Source organism: Erythrolamprus reginae, chromosome 2 (assembly GCF_031021105.1).
Source record: "Erythrolamprus reginae isolate rEryReg1 chromosome 2, rEryReg1.hap1, whole genome shotgun sequence".
Lineage (NCBI taxonomy): Eukaryota > Metazoa > Chordata > Lepidosauria > Squamata > Dipsadidae > Erythrolamprus > Erythrolamprus reginae.
Window position 1 is genome coordinate 4,548,971 of NC_091951.1, and position 26,276 is coordinate 4,575,246.

Sequence of the window (26,276 nt, forward strand, 5' to 3'; positions counted from 1 at the left end):
TGTCCTCCAGACTATACAGATTGAGTTCATTCAGTCTTTCCTGATACGTTTTATGCTTAAGACCTTCCACCATTCTTGTAGCCCGTCTTTGGACCCGCTCAATTTTGTCAATCTCTTTTTGTAGGTGAGGTCTCCAGAACTGAACACAGTATTCCAAATGTGGTCTCACCACGCTCTATATAGCGGGATCACAATCTCCCTCTTCCTGCTTGTTATACCTCTAGCTATGCAGGCAAGCATACTACTTGCTTTCCCTACCGCCTGACTGCACTGTTCACCCATTTTGAGACTGTCAGAAATCACGACCCCTAAATCCTTCTCTTCTGAAGTTTTTGCTAACACAGAACTTCCAATACAATACTCAGATTGAGGATGGTTTTCAGGTCTGACATTCCCTTTCTATTCTCTTGTCTAAATCATTGCTGAACAGATCTTGTGAATCTTCCTGTTCTGTTCTGCAGTCAGGCGGTAGGGAAAGCAAGTAGGATGCTTGGCTGCATAGCTAGAGGTATAACAAGCAGGAAGAGGGAGATTATGATCCCACTATATAGAATGCTGGTGAGACCACATTTGGAATACTGTGTTCAGTTCTGGAGACCTCACCTACAAAAAGATATTGACAAAATTGAACGGGTCCAAAGACGGGCTACAAGAATGGTGGAAGGTCTTAAGCATAAAACGTATCAGGAAAGACTTAATGAACTCAATCTGTATAGTCTGGAGGACAGAAGGAAAAGGGGGGACATGATCGAAACATTTAAATATATTAAAGGGTTAAATAAGGTCCAGGAGGGAAGTGTTTTTAATAGGAAAGTAAACACAAGAACAAGGGGACACAATCTGAAGTTAGTTGGGGGAAAGATCAAAAGCAACATGAGAAAATATTATTTTACTGAAAGAGTAGTAGATCCTTGGAACAAACTTCCAGCAGATGTGGTAGATAAATCCACAGTAACTGAATTTAAACATGCCTGGGATAAACATATATCCATCCTAAGATAAAATACAGAAAATAGTATAAGGGCAGACTAGATGGACCATGAGGTCTTTTTCTGCCGTCAGACTTCTATGTTTCTATGTTCTTTTTTCCGTGTCCAGGGGAGTCTTGTGTCCTTCGAGGAGGTGGCTGTGTCTTTCTCTGAGGAGGAATGGTCTCAGCTGGATCCTGACCAGAAAGCGATGCATTCAGAAGTCATGCTTGAAAACCACAGGAATGTGGTCTACCTTGGTAAGAGTTTTCTTGTTCCAAATCAGAGAGATCAAGAAGACAATCTACCCAAATTGTGTGAGAACAGAACTTTCATGCTCAGGCTATGGACATATTTATTTATTTATTTATAAGATTTATATGCCACCCCTCTCCATAGACTCGCAACAAATCTAATAATTTAAAAATCACTAAAAACACCACCTTATTAAAAAACAAAAATTGAGACATCTCCCCCGGGCCTATACAATTTATGCATGGTATGTCACACAAACATACCATGCATAAATTGTATAGGCCCGGGGGAGATGTCTCAGTTCCCCCATGCCTGACGGCAGAGGTGGGTTTTAAGAAGTTTACGAAAGGCAAGGAGGGTAGGGGCAATTCTAATCTCCGGGGGGAGCTGGTTCCAGAGGGTCAGGGCTGCCACAGAGAAGGCTCTTCCCCTGGGTCCCGCCAGATGACATTGTTTAGTCGACGGGACCTGGAGAAGGCCAACTCTGTGGGACCTAACCGGTCGCTGGGATTTGTGTGGCAGAAGGCAGTCCCGGAGATATTCTGGCCCGATGCCATGTAGGGCTTTATAGGTCATAACCAACACTTTGAATTGTGACCGGAAACTGATCGGCAGTGTTGGTGTGACCTGATTCAGCATGGATCTTATTATGTTCTTATGAAGAGCATTCTCCCAATATAATTCAAGAATAAAGGCCTCGTGAAGTTTGACTCAGAGCATCCTAGGGTACAGGTAATCCCTGAATTTATTTATTTGTTTGTTTGTTTGTTTATTTATTTTTATTTATTTATATATATTTTGTTTGTTTGTTTGTTTTTTGTTTATTCATTTATATTTTGTTTATTTGTTTGTTTATTTATTTGTTGTTTGTTTGTTTATTTATATTTTTGTTTTTTGTTTGTTTATTTTTTGTTTTTTGTTTTTTATTTATATTTTTGGTTTTTGGTTTGTTTATTCATTCATTCATTCATTCATTCATTCATTCATTCATTCATTCATTCATTTATTAGATTTGTATGCTGCCCCTCTCCGCAGTTCACTAAGCAACTGTTTCAAGTTAAGATCTGACCCTTCCCCAAATACAAATGTTGCAAAACCACGGCTATCATTCACACTTACGAAAGACAGCAGAGGCACTGGAACAATATTCACCCTACCTATACCCCCGTCTCATCCTGCCAGCACTTACGTTGTGACTATGTAGCGAGCCGTCGGTTCCCATGCCTGCTTAGGTGCATTTGCAGAAAACAGAGGTCTAAAATAGTGAGAGAGATGTGAAATCATTGCAGTACAGTGTTCCCTCGATTTGTGCGGGGGATGCGTTCCGAAACCACCCGCAAAAGTCGAATTTCCGCGAAGTAGAGATGCGGAAGTAAATACACCATTTTTGGCTATGGACAGTATCCCAAGCCATCCCTTAACACTTTAAACCCCTAAATTACCACTTCCCATTCCCTTAACAACCATTTACTCACCATTATTACTGGTACTCACCATTGAGTAAGATACTTAGTGATCTTGATATTTATAAACATAATTATTTATTAACAATAATTATTTTTTTTGTTATTTATTTGCAAAAATTATTAGTTTGGCGATGACATATGACATCATTGGGTGGGAAGAACCGTGGTATAGGAAAAAAATCCATGAAGTATTTTTTTAATTAATATTTTTTGAAAAACCGTGGTATAGGCTATTCGCAAAGTTTGAACCGGCGAAAATCGAGGGAACACTGTTATTGCAAAATCTGACGCTAGTTCATCTCACGTGATCTTCCACTTTGAGATTTGCATATCTATAGATGATTGTAAACAAGAAAATGTCTTCTAGGTATTTTCAAAGCTTTCAGGCCTCATGAATAGAGAAATAATCATATCACACCACTGTAAGCATGCAAACGTTCGACGTAATGGAGTTTCAGAAAAATTCAGAAGGAACTTCACTTGACTTTCTATAGTTTGATATTTTTCTCACACCTTGTTATCATTTTCATTTCTCTTTTGCTTTGAAGGTAATAATGGGCAGGAGGATCAAGGTTCCTGGGAACTGTTCCAAGTGATCAGTGCTAAAGACGGAATGGAGAAGTTTGGAATTCGAATGGAATTTGAAAGCCGTGAGAGAAACCAGTCAAATAATTGGAACCAGGAAAGCTCATCTTCCACTACTGCTCCGATGCAAGACTTTCTTGCCCAGCAAGAGAAGCCATATAACTTCCTTACATCTCAAAATATAATTGACACAAAAGAGAAGCCTTATAAATGTTTGGAATGTGGAAAATGTTTTACAACGGGTGGGGAAATTACTTCCCATGAAAAGATTCACGCTGGAGAGAAGCTGTACAAATGCAGAGAGTCTGGTAACAGGTTCAGAAGGTGCAGTAATCTTATTTCCCATAAAAGGATCCACTCAGGAGTGAAATCATTTAAATGCATGGAGTGTGGAAAGAGCTTTGCTCAACGCAGCTACCTTGTTTCCCATAGAAAGATCCACACAGGAGAAAAGCCCTATAAGTGCATGGAGTGTGGAAAGACCTTTTCTCAAAGAAGTAATCTTATTTCCCATAGAAATATCCATACAAGGGAAAAGTCGTTTAATTGCATGGAGTGTGGAAAGACCTTTGCTCGAAGAGATCATCTTGTTTCCCATCAGATGATCCACACAGGGGAGAAGCCGTATATATGCATGGCGTGTGGAAAGACATTCACTCGAAGAGATAATCTTATTTCCCACCAGATGATCCACACAGGGGAGAAGCCGTATAAATGCAGGGAATGTGGGAAAACCTTTACTCATAGCAGTGGACTTACAGTCCACAAAAAGCTCCACACAGGAGAGAAACCATATAAATGCATGGAGTGTGGAAAGAGCTTTGCTCAAAGTGGTAATCTTATGATCCATCGGATTATCCACACAGGACAGAAACCATATCAATGCACGGAGTGTGGAAAAAGCTTTGCTTATAGCAGTGGACTTGCTATCCACAAAAAGCTCCACACGGGGGAGAAACCATATCAATGCATGGAGTGTGGAAACACCTTTGCTCATAGCAGTGGACTCAGAAGACACAAAATGATACACACAGGGGAGAAGCCATATAAATGCACTGAGTGTGGAAAGACCTTTGCTGTGAGTAGTAGACTTACTATCCACAAAAAGATTCATATGGCGGAAAACCCATTTAAATGCATGGAGTGTGGAAAGACCTTTGCTCAGAGCAGTGGACTCAGAAGACACAAAACAATACACACAGGAGAGAAGCCATATAAGTGCATGGAGTGTGGAAAGAGCTTTGCACAACATAGTTATCTTGCTTCCCATAAAATGATCCACACAGGAGAGAAACCATATAAATGCACTGAGTGTGGAAAGACCTTTGCTCAACGTAGTTATCTCGCTTCCCATAAAAAGATCCACACGGGGGAAAAGCCCTATAAATGCATGGAGTGTGGAAAGGCATTTGTTGTGAGCAGTGGACTCACTATCCACAAAAAGATCCACACAGGGGAGAAGACATTTAAATGCATGGAGTGTGGAAAGACCTTTGCTCAAAGAGGTCATCTTGTTTCCCATAAGATGATCCACACGGGGGAGAAGCCGTATAAATGCATGCAGTGTGGGAAAAGCTTTACTCATAACTGTGACCTTGCCATTCACAAAGTGCTCCACACAGGAGAAAAACCATATAAATGCGTGGAGTGTGGAAAGACCTTTGCTCAACCTAGTTATCTCGCTTCCCATAAAAAGATCCACAGAGGAGGAGAGAAACCATATAAATGCATGGAGTGTGGAAAGAGTTTTGCTCATAATCGTAGTCTTAGTTTTCATAAAAGGATCCATACACAGGAGAAACTATGTAGCAATACCAATTCCACTTAGACTTATATACTCAATCTGTATAGTCTGGAGGACAGAAGGAAAAGGAGGGACATGATCGAAAAGATATTGACAAAATTGAACAGGTGCAAAGACGGGCTACAAGAATGGTGGAAGGTCTTAAGCATAAAACGTATCAGGAAAGACTTAATGAACTCAATCTGTATAGTCTGGAGGACAGAAGGAAAAGGGGGGACATGACCGAAACATTTAAATATGTTAAAGGGTTAAATAAGGTCCAGGAGGGAAGTGTTTTTAATAGGAAAGTGAACACAAGAATAAGGGGACACAATCTGAAGTTAGTTGGGGGAAAGATCAAAGGCAACATGAGAAAATATTATTTTACTGAAAGAGTAGTAGATCCATGGAACAAACCTCCAGCAGACGTGGTAGATAAATCCACAGTAACTGAATTTAAACATGCCTGGGATAAACATAGATCCATCCTAAGATAAAATAAAGAAAATAGTATAAGGGCAGACTAGATGGACCAGGAGGTCTTTTTCTGCCGTCAGACTTCTATGTTTCTATATGCCACTCTACAATGCTTTACAGCATTGCAGAGTGATATATACTGTACAGTGATCCCCCGTTTATTGCGTCCCCAACCATTGCGAACAGGGTACTTCGCTATTTTTCAACCCGGAAGTCAAAAATACCATCTACGCATGCGTGCCGGGCACGCATGCGTAGATGGCAGCGGCTTCCCTGGGTCTTCCCCCTCTTGCTGGCGTCAGCGAGGAGTTTCCCCACCGCCCACGCAAACTCCTCGCTGCCGCTTGCCCGCCCTTCGCCTGCCCACGCCGTTCGCTCCCCCCTCTTGCTGTCGGGAGGGCGAGAAGCCCTCCCCAGCACCCGCTCGCCTGCCCTTCGCCCTGGCGGAGAAATTCCAGCCCCCACCTGGTCCCGCCCGATCCTCCTCCCTGAGGCAGCTCGCCCTCCCATGGCCGCTTCCTCCACCCTCTATTGCAAGCCTCTCTCCTCCCATATTCTGCCCCCCTCCCAGCTTCCAAGCCGCATTCGCCTTCCTCCGCCACCACCAGCATCCAGCTCCCGGCCAAGCAGCCAGGAAAGCCGAGCCGGGCGTGGCGGGGAACATCGGCGCGGGAGGCAGGAGACGGCCGCCGTCACCGCCATACGCGGCTCGGCTTCCCTGGCTGCTGCTCCGGTCGCCCGATCGTCTCCTGCCTCCCGTGCCGATGTTCCCTGCCAAGCCTGGCTCGGATTCCCTGGCTGCTTGGCCGGGGGGGGGGGGCTCGGCCGAAAGGAGCTGGAGACGCAGAGCTGAACATACCCCTTCATCCCCAAAGGCCGGCCTTTTTGTCTGGGAGGGAAGATGACGTGCCGGTGGCACAGGGGCGAGGGGCAGGAGGCAAATCGCTGCGTCTCCAGCCCCTTTTGGCCGAGCCCCCCCCCTCCGGCCAAGCAGCCAGGGAAGCCGAACTGGGCTTGGCGGGGAACATCGGCACGGGAGGCAGCTTCTGCCGGACATGGGCAATGGGCGGGACAGAGAAGCGGGGAGAATCAGGAGGCTCCTTTGGCAGCTGGGGGCTGCCTGGCTTTGTTGTTTTGGCTGCAGCGGGTGCCAGGCAGCCTCCAGCCGCCAAAGGAACCTCCTGATTCTTCCCGCTTCTCTGTCCCGCCCATTGCCCGTGTCCGGCAGAAGCTGCTGCCTTATTGCTCTTTGCCGGCGGGATGCAAAGTGCTGGGGTGGGAGGGTGTCCTGACAGCCCCCCCACCCATATGCTTCGCCTCCCGCCGGGCAAGAGCGCTCGGGTGGCAACTTCTTCTAGATACGGGCGATGTCCACGCTCTCTCTCGGCGCTTTCGAGCCGAGTCCGTGAGCGAGTTCGCTCCCGGACTCGGCTCGAAGGCGGCGAGAGACAGCGCCAAGGAACGGGCCTGTCCACGCTCTCTCTCGGCGCTTTCGAGCCGAGTCCGTGAGCGAGTTCGCTCCCGGACTCGGCTCGAAGGCGGCGAGAGACAGCGCCAAGGAACGGGCCTGTCCACGCTCTCTCTCGGCGCTTTCGAGCCGAGTCCGTGAGCGAGTTCGCTCCCGGACTCGGCTCGAAGGCGCCGAGAGACAGCGCCAAGGAACGGGCCTGTCCACGCTCTCTCTTGGCGCTTTCGAGCCGAGTCTGTGAGCGAGTTCGCTCCCGGACTCGGCTCGAAGGCGGCGAGAGACAGCGCCAAGGAACGGGCCTGTCCACGCTCTCTCTCGGCGCTTTCGAGCCGAGTCCGTGAGCGAGTTCGCTCCCGGACTCGGCTCGAAGGCGCCGAGAGACAGCGCCAAGGAACGGGCCTGTCCACGCTCTCTCTTGGCGCTTTCGAGCCGAGTCTGTGAGCGAGTTCGCTCCCGGACTCGGCTCGAAGGCGGCGAGAGACAGCGCCAAGGAACGGGCCTGTCCACGCTCTCTCTCGGCGCTTTCGAGCCGAGTCCGTGAGCGAGTTCGCTCCCGGACTCGGCTCGAAGGCGGCGAGAGACAGCGCCAAGGAACGGGCCTGTCCACGCTCTCTCTCGGCGCTTTCGAGCCGAGTCCGTGAGCGAGTTCGCTCCCGGACTCGGCTCGAAGGCGGCGAGAGACAGCGCCAAGGAACGGGCCTGTCCACGCTCTCTCTCGGCGCTTTCGAGCCGAGTCCGTGAGCGAGTTCGCTCCCGGACTCGGCTCGAAGGCGGCGAGAGACAGCGCCAAGGAACGGGCCTGTCCACGCTCTCTCTCGGCGCTTTCGAGCCGAGTCCGTGAGCGAGTTCGCTCCCGGACTCGGCTCGAAAGCGCCGAGAGACAGCGCCCCCCGGACCCCCAACCCGGGTTTGGGGGGCTGCTAGGAAGCCCTCCATGCCGGCGGCAAACAGCCGCGCCGCCCCCAATCTTCGGCTCCTCGCTAGCGCTGTGGGAGTAAAAACACCATCTGCACATGCGCAGACGGTGTTTTTACTTCCGCATCGCTACTTCGCGAAAACCCGCTCGTTGCGGGGGCTCCTGGAACGGAACCCTCGCAACGAGCGGGGGATCACTGTATTTTTCGGGGTATAAGCCACAACTTTTTCCCCCTAAAAGAGGTTGGAAATGTCAGTGTGGTTTATACACCAAATGCAGCCATTTTTGCTGTCCTAAAGCCTCACTCCCGCATCCCATTTTTGGACAGAAGGTCTGGGAAGCGTGCAGGGAACTTCTGGGTACTGGGCAATGGCAAAAATGCTTCAATTTTTGTGAAAAAACAGGTGAAAAATGACCAGTTCTTTGCAAAAATTGGGCTGTTTTTGCCATCTCCTGGCACCCAGGAGCTCCTGGCAAGCCTCCCAGACCCCTTGCCCACCCAATTTTTGTGGAAAAACATGAAAAACAGCCCCTTTTTTAAAAAAAACGGGGCTGTTTTTCCTTTCTAATTACCCCATTAGCATGACTGGAAGAGGAATTCTGGGAAGTTGAAGTCCACAAGTTTTAAAGCTGTCAAATTTGAAATTTGTAAAAAGTGTACATGGTTGTAAAAAGTATTCTGCTACACTGGTGTTTTATTAAATGATATATTACTACACTATTTGGTTCAGAATGCTTTTTTCTTTGTTTTCCACCTCTAAAATCTAGATGCGTGTAATACTCCGATGCATCTTATATACTCCGAAAAATACGATAAGAGCAAAGTCCTTCACCTAGGCAGAAAAAACCCTGGACACACATACAACCTGGGAGACTGCGAAAGAGACCTCGAAGTCTTGGTGGACAATCAACTAAACATGAGCCAACAATGTGCAGCAGCAGCTAAAAAAGCCAACACAATCCTAAGCTGCACCAACAGGGGAATACACTCCAAGACCAGGGAAGTCTTAATACCACTCTACTACGCCCTGGTCCGACCACACCTGGAGTACTATATTCAGTTCTGGTCACCACACTTCAAAAGAGACATTGAAACTCTGGAGAAGGTGCAAAAAAGAGCAACCAAGATGATTAGGGATTGGAAACCAAGACATACGAAGAAAGACTGAGGGAACTGGGCATGGATAGCCTAGAGAAAAGGAGGGGCAGAGGGGACATGATACCTGTATATAGGTATAGGAGGGGTTGCCACAGAGAGGAGAGGGCCACTCTATTCTCCAGAGCACCAGAGGGCCGGACGAGGAATAACGGCTGGAAGCTGACCAAGGAGAGAATCAACATGGAGATAAGGAGGAACTTCCTGACGGTCAGAGCAATCAACCAATGGAACAACCTACCAGCGGACGTTGTGAACTCCAAAACTGTAGACATTTTTAAGAGAAGATTGAACTGCCACTTGACTGATGTACTATAGGGTTCCTGCTTGGGCAGGTGATTGAACTCGATGGCCTTCATGGTCACTTTCAACTCTAACAATAAATAAATATGGTCCCCAGCAGTCTGAGTCCTCATGTTAAATGTAAAAGGTAAAGATTCCCCTCCCCTATATGCGATAGTCATTCCCGACTCTAGGGGGCAATGCTCCAAAGCTAAAGAGCCAGCACAGTCTGAAGACATCTTCTTGGTCATGTGGCCAGCATGACTATATGTCGACGGCGCACAGGATGCTGTTACCTTCCCACCAAAGATAGTTCCTATTTTTCTAATTTCATTTTTACATGCTTTTGAAGTGTTAAGTTGACAGAAGTAGTCAAAGTAGTGGGAGCTCAGCTCCAGGGATTCAAATTGTCAACCTTTCTGATCGGCTGAAGGGAACCGGACCAGATAATCTCCGGGACCGCCTTCTGCTGCACGAATCCCAGCAACCACTTAGGTCCCACAGAGTGGGCCGTCTCCGGGTCCCGTCAACTAAACAATGTCGTTTGGTGGGACCCAGGGGAAGAGCCTTCTCTGTGGCGGCCCCAGCCCTCTGGAACCAACTCCCCCCAGAGATTAGAATAGCCCCCACCCTCCTTGCCTTTCGTAAGCTCCTTAAAACCCACCTCTGCCGTCAGGCATGGGGGAACTGAGATATTCTTTCCCCCTAGGCTGCTACAATTTATGCATGGTATGTTTGTATGTATGATTGGTTTTATAATAAGGGTTTTTAGCTGTTTTAGTATTGGATTGTCGCATGTTCTTTTTACCACTGTTGTTAGCCGCCCCGTTTCTACGGAGAGGGGCAGCATACAAATCCAATAAACAAACAAACCGCCCCTTCACCAGCGGGTCGACTTTGGGGAAGGCACAGGGTGCCGTAATTGCCACGACGAAAGGAAGCAACAGCTAAAGTTTTCTCGAAGGGAGACGGCCCCGATCGAATCGGGCTCGCTCCTTTTATTGTATTTTACAATTCATGACATGTGGTACAAAATAACCAATCCGCGAACGTCACATACATTAAGCCCTCCCCCAACTGCTGCTCAGTCATTTGCTCTATGAAGCAACCTCCTCATGACTTCCCTATAGATGATTGTAAGGAAGCCCTGTTCACAGCGTTTGCCTAGATGGCGTGTTTACTGGTGATTGGCTGGGGGATGAGTGTAAGGCATATGTTTCCTTATATGGTGTTCTGTCGGGCTCTCTGCTAGAATCCTCCCAAAAATTCACAGGTACAAATTTCAGACACACACACGTTTGAAAATTCAAAACAATGTTCTTTATATCGAAAATTCAAATAAACTAAGCACTCTTTTTGTATAGCCAAGAGCACTCGTCTCCAACCAAACTGGTAATTTGTACAAGTCCCTTATCAGTTCTGTGATACTTAGCTTGCAGCTGTGAGGCAATTCACAGTCCTTCTTTCACAAAGTGAAACACACATTGCCGTGGTTTACTTTCAAAGCGGGGAAAAATCAGCACACAAAAGGTCAAAGTCAGTAAAGCAATCACGAAACACAACGATCAGATAATCCTCCACAATGGCCAAACCCACAGGCTGCTCTTTATAGCAGCCTCACTAATCACCACAGCCCCACCCAACCACAGGTGGCCTCATTTTCTTTGATAATAATCTCTCAGTTGTTGTTGCCTATGCATCGCTCTCCGCATGCGTGGCTTTATCATTAACTCTTGTTCTGAATCCAAGGAGGAGCTAGATAATTGATCTCCTTCTGAGCTGTCTGCCACACTCTCCTCCCTGTCACTCATGTCTTCTTGGTCAGAGGAGCCTTCATCAGTAGATTCCACCGGGGGCAAAACAGGCCTGCAGCATGTGGATGTCTCCCCCACATCCACAGTCCTTGGGGCAGGAGCAGGGCCAGAGCTAACCACAACATATTATTATTATTATTATTATTATTATTATTATTATTATTATTATTTATTAGATTTGTATGCCGCCCCTCTCCGCAGACTCGGGTAAGTTAACTCTACTTTATCTTCATGCTGTATATCAAGTTAATTGTTTTCTGTGTGATCATGGACTCCAGCTTGCCGTTCATCCTGGACTCGTTGCCTTTCTTTAGAGGAGGAATAAAGGTTCTATACCGCACCCACTAGGCTACAACACCACCCTCCGGTAATATCCTATCCCAGCGTTCAGTACCTAAGAACCTATAATTACAACCATCGGCAAGCTCAGCATTTTAGCCACTGAGCCACTATGTCCTCATGTTGCTGACCTCAAAAACATGAAAGGCTGAATCAATAGTATCTCTAGTGTACTGCATTCTAACCACTGCCGTACCATATCTCTAGGTTTTTATTTGTAGGCAGAATGTGTCTTTCTGATCCAAATGAGACAAGGTGAAAAGTTCATGACAGGACCTATAGACATGCTGGTGAACCTATGGCATGCATGCCACAGAGCCATGTCGCCAGGCACGTGAAGCTGCGGCCATGGAACTTCCAGGTTCCTGGCGTGCATGCTCAGTGACCAGGATGCACTGTAGTAGCCTTGCGAAGCGAATCCTCAGTGTGTTCCCTCTCTTCACCGGCTTAATTGTAAGTGGGCTGGTGGGGGGGGACATGATGGGGAGTGCAGGGGGGAAGAAACCACTGTTGGCCCTCACCTCCGCCACTAGTCCCTTGACGCCCCATTCGTATGTGCTGCCCCGATGCTGCTCGGCCCTGGAGCTGAAGGACTAGCCAGGCACATTCTTCTCCCTCCACTGAGAAGAATAGACGAGAAAGAAAAAAAGGAAGGGAGATAGAGATAAGAAAGAAAGAAATATATGATAAGTACTTTTGTTTTATTTTAGATATACAGTGATACCTTGTCTTGCGAACTTAATTGGTTCCGGGAGGAGGTTTGTAAGGTGAAAAGTTCGTAAGACGAAACAATGTTTCCCATAGGAATCAATGCAAAACCGATTAATGCGTGCAAGCCCAAAATGTACCTTTTTCAAGCCGAAGCACCCGTTTTTGCGCTGGTGGGATTCCCGTGAAGCTCCCCTCCATGGGAAACCCCACCTTCCACGTTTTTGTGATGCTGTAGGGAAATCTCAGGATCGCAAAAACGGGCGCTCCGCTGGCAACGGAAGTCCGGAGGTGGAGTTTCCCAGCAAGGGAATCCTCAGCGAAATCGCACCATCACAAAAATACAGAAATCCTTGAAACCCCACTTCCATATCTGCCGGCACGCGACCTGTTGACCTAGATCAGCTCTAGCGTGCATGTGCACATTGGCTAGCTGATTTTCAGCTCACGTGGAGGCTCTGGGAGGGCATTTTAGGTTTCTGGAGGGCCTCCAGAGGGGCAGGAAGGCCAAAAATGGGCCTATCAGGCCCACCGGAAGCCGGGGAATGCGCCGTTTCCAGCCTCCAAAGTGCCTTTGTGTGGGCAGGGGGAAGCAGTTTTCCACCCTCCCCAAGCATTGAGTTATGGGTGTGGGCCCTCACACATGTGTGATAGTGAGCATGCATGCACTTTCGGCACCTGAGGGAAAAAAGTTTCACCATCACTGGTATATATCCCTGCTTTAAACTCTCCAAGGCACTTAAGCTTCCTAGTCACAATTGTTGAGGTGAATTTCCTACTCAATTAGTTTGGGTTTTTCTTTTCATCATATTCCTTTTTCCAAGATCTTCCTTTTCTTTCATCAGATGAGGCTGGTGGGTGTTTGGCCTGTCCTCCCCCCCCCTTCACTGAGAACTTAAGAGAATAATTTGAGAAAGGAAGCTGTCTGTATTGAAGTAAAGCACTAAAATAACCCCCAAATAACAAAAAAAAACCCAATCATTTTCTTCATTTTGGCCTTTCTGCCAGTGTCCCATCTTTCTCCCTTCAGGCCAAAGTGTGCAACAACCGCAAGACACAAGCTGGGTTTCTAACAGAGGCTACTGGTCCTTCTCTTCTGACCACCTGGCTGTTTCTGACAGGCGTCGGACCCTTTTGAGGCCTTCTCCAATCTCTGCAGAGCCTTCAGTGTGGCTGTTCTTTAATTCTCCAGAGAGATATCGCCAAAAAAGCCTCTAGAGTTCTTAACCTGATCCTACGCAGCTTCTGCTCAGGCAATCTCACACTACTCACCAGAGTCTACAAAACTTTTGCCGGACCCATCCTTGAATACAGCTCATCTGTCTGGAACCCATACCACATCTCAGACATCAACACCCTTGAAAATGTCCAAAGATATTTCACCAGAAGAGCCCTTCATTCCTCCACTCGAAACAGAATATCCTACGAAAATAGACTAACAATCCCGGGCCTAGAAAGCCTAGAACTACGGCGCCTAAAACACGATTTGAGTATTGCCCACAAGATCATAGGCTGCAACGTCCTACCGGTCAATGACTACTTCAGCTTCATCCGCAACAACACAAGAGCACGCAACAGATTCAAACTTAATACGAACCGCTCCAAACTTGACTGTAAAAAATATGATTTCAACAACCAAGTTATCGAAGCATGGAACTCATTGCCAGACTCAATTGTGTCATCCCCAAACCCCCATCACTTCTCCCTTAGACTCTCCACGATTGACCTCTCCAGATTCCTAAGAGGCCAGTAAGGGGCGTACATAACTGCACTGGTGTGCCTTTCGTCCCCTGTCCAATTGTCTTTCCTTTCTTTCTCCTATCTTATATATTCTCTTCCTTTCTTATATCCTCTCCTCTAAGTTCACTTGAACCCTCTTTTATATTATCACATGTCTATCTTTCTTCCTATGTATTTGTGTATTGCACAAATGAATGAATGAATGAATAAATAAATAAATAAAATATTTCTCCATCTCCCCAAACAGTTCCTGGACAGGAAGGAGGGGAAGATGGAGAAATTGCTGCCTCACAACCATAACCATAAGCATCTTGGGCAGGGAGGCAATTAAGAGGGACCTTTCCAATCCCTTCCCCTCAGACGCACTCTTTTCTCCCGCGGTTTCTAGAATCCCGGCACTTTGCGCTCAATCCACCAGGAGGCGCGCTTGGATAAGAGAAGGGAACAAGGCGCTTCCCTATTGGGCCACCGCAGGCTGCCTTTCCAGAGGAGGCGTGACATCACAAAGGATTGCCCCTCTAGGAATCTGCACTCGCTCTCCTTAACCCCTCTGGCTCGGCAGGAGAAAGTCTGGCGGGAGGAGATCCAAAGGTGCGCCCTGGTGAGAAGGGGCCGGGGCTCTACCCGTGTCCAATGGTCCCCAGCCGCCCTTTGAATGCAGGGCGAAGCGGGGACGCCAGGAAGACTGCGGGGATCAGGGCCGGGGTGTCTGAAGACGAGCCTGGGTTGAGGAGGGTCTGCCTTGCGGAGGCCCAGCAGGAGAGAAGAAAAACCGGGCGAGGAGGAGGCAGGATTCACACTAGGTTCCCCGAGGGCCCGATCCTGTCTGAGAAGGGGGAGGGGGGCGGCCACTCCATCTCCCTCGTCGGCGTGAAGGGGGCTGGGGACTTCGGTCCTGTGCTGGGATGACCCGCTTGGGGCTCCAGGCAGGTTTATTTATTTATTTATTTATTTTATTTATTTATTTTGTCCAATACAAATTGAAAGTTAAGGAGAAAAAAAACGTGTAGTAGTAAATATCAGGGAAGGGATAGAAGAAGAGATATGAAAATAGAATACTGTATGTCAATGAAGAGTAAAGGAAGGATATATGGATGGAAGAAAAGATATGTAAAATATAGGAGAGACAATTGGACGGAAGGCACACTAGTGCACTTATGCTCGCCCCTTACTGACCTCTAAGGAATCTGGAGAGGTCAACCATGGACAGTCTAAGGGTAAAATGTTGGGGGCTAGGGGATGACACCATGGAGTCCGGTAATGAGTTCCACGCTTCAACAACTTGATTGCTAAAGTCATATTTTTTACAGTCAAGTTTGGAGCGGTTAATATTAAGTTTGAACCTGTTGCGTGCTCTTGTGTTATTGCGGTTGAAGCTGAAGTAGTTGTTGATAGGCAGGATGTTGCAGCATATGATCTTGTGGGCAATACTTAGATCATGTTTAAGGCGTCGTAGTTCTAAGCTTTCTAGACCCAGGATTGTAAGTCTATTTTCGTAGGGTATTCTGTTTCGAGTGGAGGAGTGAAGGGTTCTTCTGGTGAAGTATCGTTGGACCTTTTCTAGGGTGTTGATGTCCGAAATTTGGTGTGGGTTCCAGACAGGTGAGCTGTATTCGAGGATGGGTCTGGCAAAAGTTTTGTAAGCTCTGGTGAGTAGTGTGAGATTGCCAGAGCAGAAGCTACATAGGATCAGGTTGACAATTTTAGAAGCCTTTTTGGCTATATTGTTGCAGGGGGCTTTGGCACTTAGGTCATTTGATATTAGGTTGGGTGAAAGTTGTTCAGTGGCTAAACTCTACTGTCTAATTTCTTGGGTTTGATTTTTCTTTCCATCTCAGATACAGAAACTCGAAGGCAAAATTTTCTCTTGGTGAGAAAAAGAGAGCAGAATCACTTGCAAGGGATCAGTCCTGCTGCCCAGAAATGGTCCTGTGAAGGAAAAGCCATCTGAAGACCCACAAGAGTCCTTGGACCTATTTGGGTGAGCAGTGTGGTCGGGCGGTAGGGAAAGCAAGTAGGATGCTTGGCTGCATAGCTAGAGGTATAACAAGCAGGAAGAGGGAGATTGTGATCCCCTTATATAGAGCGCTGGTGAGACCCCATTTGGAATACTGTGTTTAGTTCTGGAGACCTCACCTACAAAAAGATATTGACAAAAATTGAACGGGTCCAAAGACGGGCTACAAGAATGGTGGAAGGTCTTAAGCATAAAATGTATCAGGAAAGACTTCATGAACTCAATCTGTATAGTCTGGAGGACAGAAGGAAAAGGGGGGACATGATCGAAACATTTAAATATGTTAAAGGGTTAAATAGGGTTCAGGAGGGAAGTGTTTTTAACAGGAAAGTGAACACAAGAACAAGGGGACACAATCTGAAGTTAGTTGGGGGAAAGATCAAAGGCAACATGAGAAAATATTATTTCACTGAAAGAGTAGTAGATCCTTGGAACAAACTTCCAGCAGACGTGGTTGGTAAATCCACAGTCACTGAATTTAAACATGCCTGGGATAAACATAGATCCATTGTAAGATAAAATACAGGAAATAGTATAAGGGCAGACTAGATGGACCAGGAGGTCTTTTTCTGCCATCAGTCTTCTATGTTTCTATCTGCAGAAGAAAGGATGAAGACACAACCTTTTGTAAAGGAGGGAACCAGAAAAGGTCCTTCAGCTGTTCAGCCTGGGAAGTGTGGGGAGAGCTGGACAAGGACTGGGCAGAAGGTCTTGGAGGAGGAATCCATCCTCCCATCAGAGGTTCAGCCCTGGAAGTTCATCCAATACCAGGAGGCTGAGGGGCCCCGAAGACTTTGCAGCCGACTCCATGACTTTTGTAGGCGATGGCTGAGACCAGAAAAGTACACCAAAGCCCAGATGCTGGACCTGGTTGTTCTGGAGCAATTCCTGACTCTCCTGCCCCCAGAGATGGAGGGATGGGTGCGGGAGTGTGGAGCAGAGACCAGCTCCCAGGCGGTGGCCCTGGTGGAAGGCTTCCTCCTGAGCCAGGTGGAGGAGAAGAAGGAACAAGTTGAGTTGCAGGTGAGAGACTTTACAATGTGTGTGAATACTTCACCCTTCCCTTCCAAACTTTTCTGAAATTCTTAATAGGTGGCGATGTCCCACAAATTCTTCCATTGTTTTCTCACTTAACTTCACGGATGGATACGGGGAGCTTTGAGGTTGGGTTCCAAATCTAAGAATCCACTTTATTTGCTGTGATGTACATTAATTATTTTTCTTCCTTCTTTCTACTGGAAGTGCATTGTTTTCTCACTCAACCTCACTGATGGATATTAATTCTGCTTCTTTCTTCTTTTCTCCTATTTGAAGTGCTGCACTGTGGGGATCAGAGATCCTGAGGGAAAGAAGAACCCATCAAGTCCCGCTCAGGAGCAATTTTTCAGGAAGATCCCCTGGGAAGATACCAGTCAGACCACTTCAGGAGGTAATTAAAAATCCTCCAAATTATCCATCTGTCTTACCTTCGATCTCTCTTCTCTTCTATAGAATACCTCCACCTATTTTGTTAATTATGAATTTTGAAATAGAAACATAGAAACATAAAAGATTGACAGTAGAAAAAGACCTCATGATCCATCTAGTCTGCCCTTATACTATTTTTTGTATTTTATCTTAGGATGGGTATATGTTTATCCCAGGCATGTTTAAATTCAGTTACTGTGGATTTATCTACCACGTCTGCTGGAAGTTTGTTCCAAGGTTCTACTACTCTTTCAGTGAAATAATATTTTCTCATGTTGCTTTTGATCTTTCCCCCAACTAACTTCAGATTGGGTCCCCTTATTCTTGTGTTCGCTTTCCTATTAAAAACACTTCCCTCCTGGACCTTATTTAACCCTTTGACATATTTACATGTTTCAATCATGTCCCCCCTTTTCCTTCTGTCCTCCAGACTATACAGATTGAGTTCATGAAGTCTTTCCTGATACGTTTTATGCTTAAGACCTTCCACCATTCTTGTAGCCCGTCTTTGCACCTGTTCAATTTTGTCAATACAGTATCTTTTTGTAGGTGAGGTCTCCAGAACTGAACACAGTATTCCAAATGTGGTCTCACCCGCGCTATATATAGCGGGATCACAATCTCCCTCTTCCTGCTTGTTATACCTCTAGCTATGCAGGCAAGCATCCTACTTGCTTTCCCTACTGCCCGACCACACAGCTCCCCCATTTTGAGACTGTCAGAAATCACTACCCCTAAATCCTTCTCTTCTGAAGTTTTTGCTAACACAGAACTGCCAATACAATACTCAGATTGAGGATTCCTTTTCCCCAAGTGCATTATTTTACATTTGGAAACATTAAACTGCGGTTTCCATTGCTTAGACCATTTATCTAGTAAAGCTAAATCATTTACCATATTACAGACCCCTCCAGGAATATCAACCCTATTGCACACTTTAGAGTCATCGGCAAATAGGCAAACCTTCCGTACCAAACCTTCCCCTATGTCACTCACAAACAGTTTATTTATTCCTTACAGAGAAAGAAAGAGTGAAGTTTTATGATGGATTTCAAACAGCGGTAAGTAAGTAAGAAAGGGAAAAGTTAATAAATTTGTATTCTCCCTTTAAGAAATGAAGTGGTGGGCAGAGTGCTCTCTCCTTCCATTCCTCCCCTTGTTTGGACTGGGTTGTTTTGTGTTCTTCCACAACATGGACAGCAGAATAGCAGGTTCAAGTTGCTGTCAGCCAGCATATCTTCCTTCTTCTTAAACGCATCAAGTGTTGCAGCATCTAGAACCTCTGGAGGCAAGTCATTCCACTGACTAATTGTTCTCACTGTTCTCTTTAGTTTTGGGTTGATTCTTTCCTTAAATTGTTTCCATCCCATTCCACTGCTTCTTGTCCCTCTCTGTGGCAGCCCCTTAGATCTTGTAGCATCACCCTAGTTGTTTCTTTCTTTTTAATTAAACTAGACATACCCAATTCCAGCAACCGCTCTTTGTTTTAGCCTCCAGGATCCTAATCATTTTTGTTGCTCTTCTCTGTATTCTTTCTAGAATCTCAAAATCTTTTCTATATCATGCAACCACAAGAGTCTAAAGACTCATTTATGCCGCTGGACTTGGGGCCATTAGATCCTAAGGTCCTAGCCACTGGCCAAACGAATGTAATGTATGTTCACTGTGCAGTGACCGATTTTAACATTATTGGGGTTTTAGATTAATTTATTAATTAATTTATTTATTAAATTTGTATGCCGCCCCTCTCCGTAGACTCGGGGCGGCTCACAGCAGTAATAGAAAAACAATGTACAATACAAACCTAATAATTAAAACTAAAAACCAATAATTTAAAAAAACATGCACACAACATACCATACATAAACAGTATAGGCCTAGGGAAGTTAACTCATTTCCCTCATGCCTGACGGCAGAGGTGGCTTTTAAGGAGTTTACGAAAGGCAAGGAGGATGGGGGCAGTTCTAATCTCAGGGGGGAGCTGGCTCCAGAGGGCCGGGGCCGCCACAGAGAAGGCTCTTCCCCTGGGACCCGCCAAATGACATTGTTTAGTCGACGGGACCCGGAGGAGGCCAACTCTGTGGGACCTAACCGGTCGCTGGGATTCGTGCGGCAGATGGCGCTACCGGAGATATTCTGGTCCGATGCCATGAAGGGCTTTATAGGTCATAACCAACACTTTGAATTGTGACCGGAAATTGATCGGTAAACCAATTAATTGGATTACGATGTTGTATTTTTTTTATATGTCGTGAGCCGCCCCGAGTCCTCGGAGAGGGGCGGCATAAAAGTCCAATCAATCAATCAATCAATCAATCAATCAATCAGTAAACAAACAAACAAACCAAAATTGGATGCAATATTCCAAGTGTGGTCTGAGACATCTTCCCCAGGCCTATATAGTTTATGCATGGTATGTTGTGTGTATGTTTTTTAAATTATGGGTTTTCAGTTGTTTTGAATATTAGATTTGTATTTTACATTGTTTTCTATTACTGCTGTGAGCCGCCCCGAGTCTACGGAGAGGGGCGGCATACAAATTTAATAAAATAAAATAAAATAAATAAATAAGGCATTATTAAGTGGTACTAACACTTCATGTGATCTTGATTCGACCCCTCTATTAACGCAGCTTATGATTCTGTTGGGGTGTTTTTAGCAACTGTAACATACTGCTGACTCAGGTTTAAGCAATTGTCCACTTGGTCTCCAAGATCACTGAGCACTTTCTATCTATTCTATGCCTTGCATTTGGTTTTCCTTTCCTAAATTTAGAACCTTAAATTTCCCAAAGTTGTGGGGTTTTTTTTTCATTTTAGACAGAGCCAATCTGTCAACCCTTGAGCTTATCTTCTGGAGTGTTGGTATTCCTGTCAATTTGGTCCTGTTCTGTTTTTTTTTTTTCATTTTCAGGGGAGTCTTGTGTCCTTCAAGGAGGTGGCTGTGTATTTCTCTGAGGAGGAATGGTCTCAGCTGGATCCTGACCAAAGAGCGCTGCATTCGGAAGTCATGCTGGAAAACCATAGGAATGTCGTCTCTCTGGGTAAGAATTTTCTAGTCCCCAAATTGTTTGAGAATAGAACTTTATTAGAGTTTGTTGCGGAAAATTAAATCCAGAAAGCACACATAGGCGGACTGATTTAACAGGATTAATTTAAATAAGAAAATTCTGGATATAGTGTTAACTCGATTTTCGCGGGGGATGCGTTCCAAGACTGCCCGCGAAAGTCGAATTTCCACGAAGTAGATATGCGGAAGTAAATACAGTGATCCCCCGATTATCGCGAGGGTTCCGTTCCAAGACCCCTCGCGATAATCGATTTTTCGCGATGTAGTGGTGCGGAAGTAAAAACACCATCTGCGCATGCGCGCCCCTTTTTCCATGGCCGCGCATGCGCAGATGGTGTTTTTACTTCCGCACCTGGGAAGACCCAGCAGCTGAGGAGCCGCCTGCCTGCCCGCTTGTCCGCCGCTTTTCAGCTTGTCCGCCGCTTGTCCGCTTGTCCGGCCGCCGCTTTCCCGGCCGCCGCTTGTCTGCCGCTTTTCCGCTTGTCCGGCCGCTTTTCCGCTTGTCCGGCCGCCGCTTGTCCGCCGCTCTGGGAGTTGAAGACCCAGGGAAGGTTTCTTCGGCCGCCCACCAGCTGATCTGCTCGGCAGCACAGTAGCAGCGAGGAGCCGAAGATGGGGTTTCCCCGTTGCCCACGCAAAGGGGAAACCCCATCTTCGGCTCCTCGCTGCTACTGCGCTGCCGAGCAGATCAGCTGGTGGGCAGCCGAAGGAACCTTCCCTGGGTGCCGCCCGCCGCTCGAGAGCAAGAGGGGGAGAGATAGAGAAAGAGAGAGAAGGAAAGAAAGAGATGAGAGAGGGAAGAAGAGAGTGTGAGAGAGGAAGAAGCAAGATAGAGAAAGAGAGAGAGAAAGAAAGATGAGAAAGGAAGGGAGTGACGTCATCGGGTGGGTGGAAAAATCGTGATATAGCGTTTCGCAAAGATCGAGATCGCGAAACTCGGGGGATCACTGTACACTATTTTTGGCTATGAACAGTATCCCAAGCCTTCCCTTAACAATTTTAAACCCCTAAATTACAATTTCCCATTCCTGTAGCAACCATTTAGATTATTACTCACCATGTTTATTTATTAAAGTTTATTAAAAAAAATATTTATTAAAGGCGGACGAAAGTTTGGCGATGACGTATGACGTCATCGGGTGGGAAAAACCATGGTATAGGGGGAAAAACAGCAAAGTATTTTTTAATTAATGTTTTTGAAAAACCGTGGTATAGCCGTTTCGCGAAGTTCGAACCCGGGAAAATCGAGGGACCGCTGTACAGTGATCCCTCGATTTTCGCGATCTCGATCTTCGCGAAACGCTACACCACGATTTTTCAGAAAATATTAATTAAAAAATACTCCACATTTTTTTTGCTATACCGCGGTTTTCCCCACCCGATGACATCATACGTCATCACCAAAAGTCACTTCTCTGTCTCTTTCTCTTTCTTTCCTGTCATTCTCTGCTTCAATCATTTTCTCATTTCTCTTTTTTTCTCCCCTTTTTTCTATCATTTCTCTCTCTTTCTTCCTCTCTCACACTCTCTTCCTCCCTCTCTCATCTCTTTCTTTCCTTCTCTCTCTTTCCTTCTCTCTCCCCCCCCTCCACTTGCCCACGAGAAGAAAAAAAGCAACCTCTACCGGGCAGCTCCCCTTGTGCCCCCGCTTTGTGCCTGCCTCTTTTGGGGATTTTTTTTTTTCTTTTCTTTTTTCGCCTTTGGTCTCCCATTAAGCCTGCTGCTTGGCCGCCGCCGAGGAGAAGTGCGGGGAGGGTGAGAGAGGGAGATCGTGGCATGCGAGGTCCCTGCAGAGCAGAGGGGGTGGCTGAGGCGGCAGAGGCGTAGCGGCGGCGGCGGCAGGCGAGCTTGGAGCCTTGCTTCGCCTCCTTCGCTGCAATACAAACGAAGGGGTCAGACGCAGCCTCGGCGAGCCGAAGGTTTCCGCGGCTCTGACCCAGAGCAGGAAGGGCTGGTGGGGGGCAGCGAATCCACCTCCCCAGCAACAGGCTCCACCATCTGCGCATGCGCGGCCATTGAAAAAAGGACGTGCATGCGCAGATGGTGTTTTTACTTCCGCACCACTATATCGTGAAAAATCGATTATCGCGAGAGGTCTTGGAACGTAACCCTCGCGATACTCGAGGGATCACTGTACTGCAATTTCCCTCTTTGTTTCCTTGAGTCCTTTAGGACAAGAGGGTTTGTCCTAAAATCTACAACCATTTCTACAGTTTTCAGTGTGTTTAGTTCAAGATTGTGTCAGGTGCACCACAAGACTCAACCTCTGGTCTATAGGCAGATTTGTTGTTGTCTCGAATGAGACCAATCACTGTTTATCATGCTTTTAAAGCAGACGGTAGGACTCTTTATTTAAAAGACATTTGCCCTAGATCTTGTGCAGTCCTAAGTTCTTAAAAGGACACAGACCGAAAGTGCTGCAGTGCAAGATCATGCGAGATTAGTAGCCTGAGATCTTGTATTACTGGTTACTTGACTAAGCCAAAGAGCCCTCGCTAGTGGATGAGACTTTGGGGCAGTGAAATAACCCTTCTTGAAGCATCCCAACCTCTCCATTCTCAGCGCGAAGAGCATTTAGATGCCAATGGAAGGCTTAATTCTTCCTTGGAAGTTCCCCGATTATTCCTTAACTCATAACTAACCTTGAGTGAAATTTGCATATATATATATACAGTAATACCTCATGATACGAACTTAATTGGTGCAAGGAGGAGGTTCGTATGACGAAAGGTTCGTAAGACGAAACATTGTTTCCCATAGGAAACAATGTAAAGTCAATTAATCAGTGCAACCAAAAAACCCCCACAAAAAAACAGCTTTCGGCGACTGCTGGGAAGCCGCGCGGCTGTTTTAAAAGGTGACAGCCGCCCCGAATCCGGGGTTCGGGGGGGTGCTGGGAAGCCCCCCAGGCTGGCTGCGACCTTTTAAAACAGCCACGCGGCTTCCCAGCTGTCTCCTGAAGCCGAACGCGGAAGTTCGGCTTTGGCGTTCGGCTTCAGGAGACAGCTGGGAAGCCGCGCGGCTGTTTTAAAAGGTCGCAGCCGGCCTGGGGGGCTTCCCAGCAACCTCCCGAAGCGAACCCGGGGTTCAGAAAAATTTTGCCTCTTCTTACGAACTTTGTTCGAGTTACGAACCGGCGTTCGGGAGGCTTCTGGGAAGCCCCGCCGCCCGGCTGTCACCTTTTAAAACAGCCGCGCGGCTTCCCAGCAGTCTCCGAACACCGGTTCGTAACTCGAAAAAAGTTCGTAAGAAGAGGCAAAATTTTTCTGAACCCCGGGTTCGTATCACGAGTTGTTCGTAAGACGAGGGGTTTGTATCTTGAGGTACCACTGTATATTTGTTTTCGTAGATTTTCACGGGTACAGGTATGACGGTCTTGGTATATTCGGGTTTCTTCCCGTGTAGGATTTGAAAATTTCTGGCGACGTTTCGATGAGGTCCCACTCATCATCTTCAGGCTGGTGTTTCTGTCCTTGTTCTAAGGCGAACACCTTAGAACAAGGACAGAAACACCAGCCTGAAAACAAATATATATATATAATATATGTATCAAATGTTTTAGGTGAAATTTTAAAATTAAGGGAGACTAGGACGGTACCATTTCGGCCTTGTTCTGGCCTCACCAGCTAGCCACACCCTTACTGGGATTTGATCTGGCAGCCTCTGCCTTGTAAGGCAGAGAATTAACAGTTGAGCCACCAGACCTTGATCCCTTCAGCTCTGTACCAGGGAGGGGCTATATGTTTTTTATGTCGGATCACCCTGGTATGTTGAAGGAACGTCACAGCTCCTTTTTGCCTCTAGGCCCAATCCAGGACCATTTCAAGGCAGTTAATTTTTTATTTATTTATTTATTTATTAATAGAGTTGAAAGGGACCGTTAGGTCATCGAGTCCAACCCCCTGCCTGAGCACCCCAGCCAAATGGAAGTCCAATCTCCTCTTGAAGGTGTCCAGAGTTGGGGAGTTCACCACCTCCCCTGGCAGGCAGTTCCATTGGTTGATCGCTCTGACCGTCAGGAAGTTCTTCCTTATTTCCAGGTTGAATCTCTCCTTGGTCAGCTTCCAACCATTGTTCCTCGTCCGGCCCTCTGGTGCCCTGGGGAATAAAGAGACCCCCTCCTCACCATGGCAACCCCTCAAGTATCTGTAAACTGCTATCACGTCCCCCCTAGACCTTCTTTTTTCTAGGCTGTCCATGCCCAGTTCTCTCAATCTCTCTTCGTAAGTCTTGGTTTCGAGTCCCCTAATCATTTTGGTTGCTCTTTTTGCACCTTCTCCAGAGTTTCGATGTCTTTTTTGTAGTGAGGTGACCAAAATTGGATGCAGTACTCCAGGTGGGGTCTGACCAGGGCATAGTAGAGTGGTATTAGTACTTCCCTGGTCTTGGAGCGTATTCCTCTGTTGATGCAGCTTAGGATTGAGTTGGCTTTTTTGGCTGCTGCTGCACATTGCTGACTCATGTTTAGTTGATTGTCCACCAAGACTCCAAGATCTCTTTCACAGTCACTACTGCTGAGTGGGGTATCTCCCAGGCTGTATGTATGTCTAGGGTTCTTTTTGCCGAGGTGGAGGACTCTGCATTTGTCGGTGTTGAACCTCATTTTGTTGGTATGGGCCCACTGTGATAGACTGTCTAGGTCTTCTTGTACTCTGAGCCTGTCCTCAAGGGTGTTGGCTACCCCCGCCAGCTTGGTGTCATCTGCAAATTTTATTAGTTCCCCTTTTATTCCCTCGTCCAGGTCGTTGATGAAGATGTTAAAGAGTACAGGACCCAGGACAGAGCCCTGTGGTACTCCACTGTCTACTTTTTTCCATGTGGATTTGGTGCCGTTGAGGACAACTTGTTGGGTGCGGTTGGTCAGCCAACTGTTTATCCATCTACATGTGCAGTAGTCTACTCCATTTTTTTCTAGTTTGTGGATTAGGAGATTGTGGTCGACTTTATCGAAAGCCTTGCTGAAGTCCAAGTATATGAGGTCCACTGAGTTGCGTTGGTCAACTGACTTGGTTATGGTGTTGAAAAATGATATGAGATTGGTTTGGCATGATTTGTTTCTGATGAATCCGTGCTGGCTATTGGATATGATCTTGTTTGTTGCAAGGTGTTGTTCATATTGTGCCTTTGCTGTTTTTATTTTTTGTTTGCAGGAACTGGCTGTTTGCTGATATTCCGCTTTGGTTATGAGTCCTCCTTTCCATTGTTTGTACTTAGCTTTTTTTCCTTTTATGTCATCTGCGAGGGCTTTGTTTAGCCATGCAGGTTTAGTTTTGGTTTTCCTGTTTTTCCTTTTCATGGGGATTGCGTTGTTTTGGGCGTCTATGATGCTTCTTTTTTAGGATCGCCCAGGCTTCCTGAGTGGTTTTTCCTTCTAAGAGTTCGTTTTTCCTTCTAAGAGTTCGTTCATAGCCGACAACTATATTCTGTATGTATCAAATGTTTTTAGCTGAAATTTTAAAATTAAGGGAGACTAGGATGGTACCATATATATGTCATGACTCATGAATGTAGAAATCATCATGTCTATATCACACCACTGTAGTCATGCAGAATACAACATAATGGAACTTTGGAAAAACTCAGAAGGAAATTCACACGATTTTCTACAGTTTGATCTTTTTCTCTAACCTTGTTATCATTTTCATTTCTCTTTTGCTTTGAAGGTAATAATGGGCAGGAGAATCAAAATTCCAACGATGGAACAGAGACATTTGGAATTCAACTGGAATTTGAAAGCCATGAGAGAAAACAGTCAAATAATTGGAA

General features: G+C 46.3%; 1 protein-coding gene and 1 pseudogene across 1 annotated transcript; both read left to right on the forward strand.

Moving 5' to 3' along the window:
• The window catches only part of LOC139162985 (zinc finger protein 208-like), a 31,488-nt pseudogene that overhangs the window by 2,656 nt on the left and 2,556 nt on the right, over window positions 1–26,276 (forward strand).
• LOC139163179 (zinc finger protein 202-like) lies at window positions 14,505–26,177 on the forward strand. The gene is made up of 8 exons (XM_070744142.1): window positions 14,505–14,548; window positions 15,796–15,938; window positions 16,576–16,997; window positions 17,289–17,403; window positions 18,462–18,502; window positions 20,355–20,484; window positions 23,702–23,762; window positions 26,174–26,177. The coding sequence occupies exons 3-8, from the start codon at window positions 16,584–16,586 to the stop codon at window positions 26,175–26,177; spliced, it is 765 nt and encodes a 254-aa protein (XP_070600243.1). The 5' UTR covers window positions 14,505–14,548; window positions 15,796–15,938; window positions 16,576–16,583.